The 9,048-nt window shown below is 40.3% G+C and overlaps 3 protein-coding genes across 3 annotated transcripts in view; 1 reads left to right on the top strand and 2 right to left on the bottom strand.

Moving 5' to 3' along the window:
• SARC_09503 (spermidine synthase) overlaps positions 1-1,251 on the top strand; it is a 3,401-nt gene extending 2,150 nt beyond the window's left edge. The window contains exon 4 of the mRNA XM_014296484.1: positions 730-1,251. Coding sequence (XP_014151959.1) covers positions 730-819 — 90 coding nt within the window. The 3' untranslated portion in view covers positions 820-1,251. The remainder of the gene's footprint in view (positions 1-729) is intronic.
• Positions 1,252-1,462: 211 nt separating this feature from the next.
• On the bottom strand, positions 1,463-4,964 carry SARC_09502 (hypothetical protein; the record flags this gene model as incomplete). The annotated part of the gene is made up of 8 exons (XM_014296483.1): positions 1,463-1,636; positions 2,039-2,286; positions 2,518-2,625; positions 2,783-2,984; positions 3,212-3,382; positions 3,974-4,087; positions 4,385-4,582; positions 4,818-4,964. The coding sequence occupies 8 exons, from the start codon at positions 4,962-4,964 to the stop codon at positions 1,463-1,465; spliced, it is 1,362 nt and encodes a 453-aa protein (XP_014151958.1).
• A 3,862-nt stretch (positions 4,965-8,826) lies between these two features.
• SARC_09501 (hypothetical protein) overlaps positions 8,827-9,048 on the bottom strand; it is a gene marked incomplete at both ends in the record, with an annotated part of 1,510 nt that continues 1,288 nt past the window's right edge. The window contains one exon of the mRNA XM_014296482.1: positions 8,827-8,954. Within this exon, the coding sequence (XP_014151957.1) occupies positions 8,827-8,954 (128 nt within the window). The remainder of the gene's footprint in view (positions 8,955-9,048) is intronic.

The following is a 9,048-nucleotide window of genomic DNA, read 5'->3' as shown; positions in this document are numbered from 1 at the left end:
AGGGTTGAGTGTATAGATATATATAAGGGTTGAGTATATATATATATAAGGGTTGAGTGTATAGATATATAGAAGGGTTGAGTGTATATATATATAAGGGTTGAGTGTGTGGTCGAGTGTGTATTTTTGCAAGGGTTGAGTGTGTATATATGCAAGGGTTGAGTGTGTATATATGCAGGGGCTGAGTGTGTAAATATGCAAGGGTTGAGTGTGTATGTATGCAAGTGTTGAGTGTGCATATATGCAATGGTTGAATGTGTATGTATGTAAGGGTTGAGTGTGTGTATATATGCAAGGGTTGTGCGTGTATATATGCAAGGGTTGTGCGTGTATATATGCAAGGGTTGAGTGTGTCGTGGTGTGATACCGTTACTGTTCTGGAACAGGGTTCGTACGTAGGTGTCCGCGTTGGCCTTTATTTAGCATGTGTACACAATTTGAATAAATTGTTCAAGCAAAGTGCTGAACACAATCAGGTACATGCTAAAAATTGAGCACGGGCGAGCACAGTTTGGCTTCTCAACCGCCACCACAATTTCGTGGTTTGTACACATTCACGTAACGTGTTACGGTATATCCTCGTGCACATGTGCAAAGGACGCTCATCGAGTTCGTGTTGTGCCAACCGTCCAGAAGCATCGAATAGATGTAGTGGATATCTTGATACATTGGTTCGTTACCCGACACTAACTAACCCATCTGTGGTAAATCTGATTCTTGATACCTCAGGTGGAGAAATGGGAACTTAGATACTACAACTCGGCCATCCACAAGGCTGCCTTTGTACTTCCCGAGTTTGCCCGCAAAGTTCTGAAGTAAAGAGAGACTAGGGCCTACTACAGCAGCAATAGACCTTGGGCGCGACTCACACCCTTAATTATGCAAGAGTATACCCACTACATATATGCAGACCTCGTGAACAACACCTACAGCGGACTTCATAGTCAGTGACTCTTGCAGAATAAAATAATGCGGTCTCAGATGTGGCAACCCAACCTCAAGTCGCGCCTTATGAGACTGTATCCACAGGGAGATTGTGTGTTCTAAACAGATAGCAGTGTCCGGGTTGTTACAAGAGCATTATACAATTGCGTAAAATAGACTACACATATAGTCACATACTGGAAGGCACGGTGCAGATATATCTATATAGGCATCTATTCTTTGGCACGTCAGATTACGCATGCTGGTCCGTAATATTGAAAAGATATTGAATGGCAGCGGTAAATAATTAAAAAGTAGTATCAAACGAGCATATATCATCCGGAATCAGGGCCACATTTGATTTGAGCAGTTGATTTATTCAGTCTTGCTATCGACCATTCTTCTGTACTGTACTTTCTGTATGCGTCTTAATTGGGGTGGGGGCATACTCACTAAATTTGGCTTCAATGGCCTTATCTTCTAATCCTGGTTTGGAATAAATCATTCTAATTAGTTATTAAATTGGGCACGTTATCCACTAATACGGGTTATAATTCCAGCAATCGTATTCAGTAGCCGGCGAGTAGAACTCGCTGGTCCAAATGTTGGCATTGCCCCCGTCCATAATCCTCAAGTAGCCGCTTGTGTCCAAAAGTAGACTAAATGGGCCAGTTTTGGCCTCTGCACCCTGATATCCGGTTCTCCACAGCACCTGTATGAAGTCAAGATACCGAAAGTCTCGTTGAGTCGGTTGAAAAACTGGTACATAGACATCCCAATACACTGCAGCCTCATACCAGCACTATCTATAAGCACTACTAGGAGTGTAGCCCATCAAGTCCAGAACAGTAACACATTTATAGCCAATATTATATCCATAAATGAATACATAAAGTGGAACCCACTGTATATCGGCACAGTAACACATCTATAGATCATACCATATCCATAAATGGATATATAAAGTGTAACCCACTATATATTGGCACAGTAACACCTCTATAGACCATACCATATTCATACACAGATATATCCCTCGCTAATGCGGGAGTATAAATACATTACTATCTTTCACATATCAAATCGATCGCCGGCAACCACACCATACACCTACCGTATTGGCCTCGTCGACCAGTAACAACTCGCCTCTAGTAGACAGCCCAAACCTCGTCGCGCCTTGGGCCGGGCCATTAGACTCGTAAAGGTAACTCGAGAAGTACGGTACACCATCACCCGCGTACATAGCCATGTGGCCATTGGCAGAAACGGCGGCAACGTGCCCACAACTGCTTTGTAGATACTTCCCACCATAGGCAATTCGTTCCGACTCCTGGAGAGTGTCTTTCCTGAGACATACTTTACCTGAAAGTACCGCGAGGGAGTGGGCCGAGGGTTAGTACCGATAGAATGATACCGCGTGATGTTGTCGGCATGCTATGGTTGCTATACAGTACAGAGTACGATCAGTTGCATTCGAGAAATCTCTGTGGGGGTAGCAAGCAAAACAACTACAAACAACTACCAGTACATGTGGTGTGCGTTAAACCTTGTAAGTCACGAAGCCGCACCAGGAGGCAGAGTTTTTTAACTTACCATTACCAGCGTATCCTGTGGCACATTGGCATCTGTAAGCGCCAGCCGTGTTGACACACTCAGCGTTTGCAGAACACGTATAGCCCTGCGCAGCACACTCGTCAATATCTGCGAGTTGGTTTGTCCAAAGGCCAACGAATATATCGGGTTTTTTTTTGAAATTACACTGAACTTGTAAGACTAAAGAAGACAGTAAAGGTAAGCTACTCAAGCCAGTGTATAAACGTTGACCTAACGCCACGCGACGGTCTTTTGACAAACATACCCTGACAGTTGGGTGGTTGTATAACTCCGTTCGTGCAGGTTGCGATACTTTCACCCACAACCTCGTACCCAGTAGGGCAGGCCCATACGAAACTCTCGCCCTCTTGTAGCACCGTATTGGTCCCTGTCGACAACGAACTGCACGCCACTGTGGCATTCGAATACAAGAAACGAGGGGGGTTGAGTATAGGGGTGGATGAAGGCTACACATGAGAAAGAATTGGGAAAAAAAAAAGGCGTCGTCGAGTGACAAAGCTTATTATATGCGAACATGGAAACCTGTCGGTATGATTAATGGTACGCGATCGGACATGAACGCACATTGCTGGATGCGAACTGTGGCGCCGAGCGAACCAGAGCACCGTCTGCAGCCAGTTAACCAAGATCAACGAACTCTCGCAAGCACTCGGGTGCACGCACACAGGCATACCTGGACATAGTTGTACATTACACGTTTCGTACTTTGGCGTTGTGCACTGGAAGTCTCTGATACACGCCCTCTGCCGAGTGCCTCCCCCACATGACACAGTACACTCGGACCATGGACCATACGGAATGTCATCAGCAGGTGCAGTAACTCCAGGTGCAATGACCTCCACACCTAATTAGGGTAACGTGGTGTTGTATGAGCTTGTAACCGGGCAGCATGAGCCATACATATGCTGTTTGGTAAATATAGTGAGGTTCAAACACATCGCAGTGATCTGCCGGATAACCAGAGCAATTAGAAAGCTTGCAGCTGAGGTATAGTACAGCAACTGTGATGCATGAACCAAAGTGAACGCGCAGAATACACAAGTACGTGTCGACAAACTATATCGAGTATAATACTTTCCTTGCTACATATTAATACACAGCAGCATGCCTCTGTCACTTATTTATATATACCACCAACTCACCATCTTGCTCGCAAGATTTCCAGAGTGAGTGTTCCGCTAGCAACCATGAGTATCCGCTTGACCGGGCAGATATACACATCGCATCACCATCCGTATAAGAATAGGATGTTCCCAAAACAGCCTATGAGCACGTTGCAGAGTAAGGTGAATTGGGGTTAGAAACCGAAAGTGAAGATCCCAACATCAATGTGTGTTCACGGCTGCTCATATGTCGAGATCTCATAATCGAGAGTACAATGAAAGCCACCAGTCTTCTTTTATATAGGTTTCTATGATATCGAATACGAACAAACCTTGTTGGCTGCAATGAAGGGTTGCAGATCATCACATTCGGTGTAGGTAAAACATTCTTCGTTCACGGCCAAATCGAAGTATGGTTCCAACTCGGCAATCTGCCCCAAATCGTTCTATTTAGTATAGAGCAGATAGTTAGTGGATTTCAGGAGTGACTCAGTTTAAAAAAAAAAGGCATGAGTTGTTAGTACTTCCTATTGTGTACGAGTGCCGTGCACAGGCGAAAAGTCACTAGCAACTACATACGAAAGGACAGACAACGCTAGAAAAATACAGGAATAATCGAGGAATGAAGCAAATAGAGCACGTTTTTTAACTAATGAACCATGTATACAAACATATACAAATACATATCTATACATACAAACGTACATATATATATATACATGCATATATTCCCACATGCACACCTTTAGGGCTACAGCCATGCCGTACTGATGGGTGGTTTGGGCGAGCCATGTATTGTAATTCATTTGCGCAACTCCGGTGGCCGCGTCATAGCGCGGCACTCCGGGCAAAGCATCATTGGCCCAACTGTCCACATTGTCAAATTCAATGACCTGACATCCCTTGTTCGCAGCGGTGATGATGCGGTTTTGCATCAACGCCTAATGGAAAGTGAACATTGTGGGTTGTCGGAGTAAGTATATATATATATGAGCATATACTTGGAATGTGCCTCAGACATGTTTATGAGGGCGGATACATCCCGTTGTCATAGCAGCCCATATACATGCATAGGGCAGATTCAAAACTGGCCGACACGGTGATTAGAGCTCTCATGAATCAAAAATAAAGATAGCTATACAATGCAAACGGAATCAATGAAATCCATATACATACCAGAAGGTAGTTGTGGTATGGATTTGTGGGGCGCATATCTAGCCATAGTTCGTCCCAGCCAGACATACTGTTAGCCTTTATTTGCGAAGGGAATTGTGCAGCATCGGGTCGCCAGTCTTCGTACGAACCAGCGGATATATAACACATGACCGTCCATCTGGAGGATGTATACAAAATCTGAAACATTAATATCAGCAAAAACCTTTCAGGCCCTATCTAGAACGTTTAGGGCAGGAAAGTCTAAATCTAACTGCGAATCAATTAGCAATATAATGCTTAGGGCTCATACATCTTAGGTCAGTTGGCAAATATCCAGTAAGCGTTCGTAATTCCAAATACCTTACCCTAAAATTCGTGTCTATTTTGCTTACCCCATATTCCGATAGTACATTATTGTGTCCACAGGAGTATCGAACATGTCTGTATCTACCACACCACCATTGGTAGCCACTGGAGGAATAACTAATTCTTGACAGCTTTCTTCATTTGCTTGTCTATCGGGACACCACGCCCGATTAAGCCAACTCACACCCGCAGGTACCGTCACCCATGATAGACTCGGGCCTTGAAGCACGCTTGCGGAAACACTGTCTGTATGGGAAAGAGTGTACAGAGAAGTGCCTGGATTACTTTAAAGTGTCGTGTACAAGTTAAATTCAAGTAAACATGAATATAATTGTACTAAAATCTCGATGTACATATATATGTATACATGTATACATGTACAAGATAATACAAATACCTATATATCTATATATATACATTAGGCATATATAGGTATCGCAGGAACACACAAACATATACATGTGTATATATTATATGTGTATAAATATACACATATACAATATGAAAAGATGTGTATGTGTATATTTTAACATATAGATACAAAGTATACATGTACATATTAGATATATATATATATATATTTACAAAAAAGAATGTGTATATTTATATATGCGCAAATACACTATAATTTTTGACATATATACTTCTTATATATACATCATGTAGAACATGAATACACAGTATAATATAATTAATATATATATATATATATTTATGAAGATATATATACTGTGTACAATATGCATATATACATAATATTCATATCGTTTATATATATATAAGTACGAGTGTGAGTATGTATGTAAATATATATATATACACACACACACACACACATATATATATGTGAATATGTACATAAACGCAAGTATATAATATATATAATATTTATATATACATACATACATACACACAAACATATATATATATATAAATAATAATATACATTATATATATATATCTAAATATATAAATATACCACACCCAACCACACACAGACACACAGACACACAGACACACACATATATATATTATACAAATATATGCTGGTATTGAGACGATTTTGATATAAGGAAACTGCTACGGTTATTCGTGATCAAATATACACTATTTGTCAAGTTACAGCTTTTTCCCTATACATATAGGTGATGTGACACTCGTGGCAGAAATTCGCGTACAGCAACACATTCTATGAGGGACCGTGTATGTCGACATATAACTTTGTGTGCGCTGAACTAATGCAGGGAAACTTTGTGAAGTGACATCTCATACCTGCTGCGGAAACGAAGCCCAGCATACAGTAAACAACTGTCAGTGGAAACATATTGTAGTACGGTAAGTTCCGACAAAGGTTTTATTAATTTGGCCGGCTAGATGCGCTCTGGGTGACTGGATCTTCTGGCGTCAACGGCATATATACAAGTAATTATGTATCAAGAATTCTCTACGTAAACCTAAAACCCACCTATGCACTCTACTTTCTCTGACAGACGCTCATTGAGAGCTCTCTACTACTCTCTTTAGTGAGAGCGTTCCATGGCTGATGACTCCCGTCAATACTGAGCCTGTGTGCCACCTGCTCTACCGGTCTACCCAATTTTTTTTTGTGCAGAATAAATAAATGAACAGACACGGGGTAGCGGGCATACAATCTGATTCGACAGAACTACGAGTCCACGAGCAAAAAAATTAAGCATGGAATGGCAGGTATGCTGACTTGCTGAGCAATTTGTTGTTGTTTTTCTTAAAAAGAGAAAAGAAAAACTTTCAGAAAACTGCCCGATGTTGTTTTTCTATGTCTTGTTTTTTTCTTTTAAAAAAACATAAACAAAAAAATACAAAAACAAAATAGAAGGAGAATATGTAGAAAACAGCATATTTAAATAGCCTTCATTAGACAGTTGAAATCCATTCAGTTGTCAGGTTCAATACTACAAGAAGTTCATGGCCCTCTGGATTTGGGTCTCGAGCAGAAATCGTCGTAAATAGCGGAAATCGTAAATTGAGCGCCGACTCAAATCCAGAGGGCCATGAACTTCTTGTAGTATTGAACCTGACAACTGAATGGAATTCGGGGGTTATTGTTTTTTACATACTTTTTTTTCAGAGAGGCCGATAATAATTAGAAATTGAGGAAATTAAGATATGTAAATTTATCATCTTGATAGTTAATATGTAGCCTTCTTCTAAATTATTAGACAAGCCAAACCAGAGGAAAATTTGGTTCTTATTTTAGGGTTTTTGTACCAAGCTCCGAATATACAATACATATGTAGGCGCTTTTACTGTAGCTCGAATTTCATAGCCCCTAAAAAAGTAACAGAAAATCAAAAAAAAAGTCAAAGTAAAAAGTTAAATAAGTATTTTTACAAAACAATAGTTGAAAAGTACATTTTTATATAAAAAACAAATATGTAATGAAAATTTACATTTATATTTAGGTCTCTTGAGTCTTGAGTCTTGTGAGCTACAGTCAAACCTCTTTAACTGTCCACTTTTCAATAGGGATGACCCCATATATATGTTAGGACTATTTTACTATATTTTACAAATTGTGATGGAGTACAGCCTGGAATTTGGAAAGACATTGAGTAAATATAAATAAAAGCAAGTCGAAGTATTTATCTAAAGAGTGTTTGCTCTGATACTGTCCCACAGGTCAGCGCCAAGCTTTATTTTCCTGTCGTATAAACCTTTTTTAAACGGTTTCAACGCTAATATATGACCAACGAAACCCCAAAATTGCACTTCGATTCTGCACCTAGAAATCATGAAATGGGCTATAGCAGCTGTTTCGATCGATCATAAACTAGCATTGAAAGTCATGACGCATTTCCTACTTCCAACTGACAGCACATTTTCCCAACAACTTTTACACTTACCAAACAGTGGCGTTTACAGTTTACACAAACGCACACACAAATTGCGGCAGACCTGCAGGCTGAGCATACTATTCCACGCAATTATAGCCGTATAAGCCTGAAGCCAGTTGGTTGTCAGTGACGAACAAACATCATGCCAATATACGAGGAAGCAAGTAATATTACATGCCCAATAGACCAATGGCAGGTCAAATTCGCCGCGTGCATGTGGGACAAATCTGCGGACCTAGAAACACCTCCATGAAAATTCTCAGGACCATATATGTAATAAAAATTGAACTTTAACGTTTTTATCGCCAGGGTATAAAAGTTTTTTACACTGGAAACGGCTCGAGCTTAAGTCATCATCAGCGCCTGAACGTATAGAGGGTGTACCTGGACTACCTGCATCAGAACCTGTCACCTCTTTAAATGTCCACCTTTCGGCTCAGGACGGACCCTGGACAGTTAAAGAGGGTTGACTCTACATAAATAAATACAGAAATATAGAAATATAGTCTTAACTTTATTTGTAAATTCAGCCTTGCATATGTATTGAGATTGTTTTATATATAAAAAAAACGTCTATTTCGTTTGTAAATATGACTGAAGAGTTTTTTTCTATTTGGTTATTTCTATTTTTGAAAGAAAAAGCAAATCAATTGACTCTATATTGATTTGATTTTCGTTTGTACATGTATGATAAATACCGTAGCTCCTTGTTCGTTACTCCTTTTTTGAAACAGCAATTAAAAAAATAAATGACTCAATGAGTCTAATCTCAAGGCTAATAACTCCAGAGATTACGCACTCTCCACCGTCTCCACTCTCCAGTCCCCGGCCTCCACTCTCCAGTCCCCGGCCTCCACTCTCCAGTCCCCGGCCTCCACTCTCCAGTCCCCGGCCTCCACTCTCCAGTCTCCGGCCTCCACTGTGCGCAAGTGATTGTGATTTAAAATTAATAGTGATTTACCGATTGCAAATATATATATATAAATATATATATATATATAAATATATATATA

This window comes from Sphaeroforma arctica (genome assembly GCF_001186125.1).
Source record: "Sphaeroforma arctica JP610 unplaced genomic scaffold supercont1.971, whole genome shotgun sequence".
NCBI classification, from domain to species: domain Eukaryota; class Ichthyosporea; order Ichthyophonida; genus Sphaeroforma; species Sphaeroforma arctica.
Note: the sequence above shows the minus strand (reverse complement) of the source record. Positions and strands in the feature narration are given on the sequence as shown.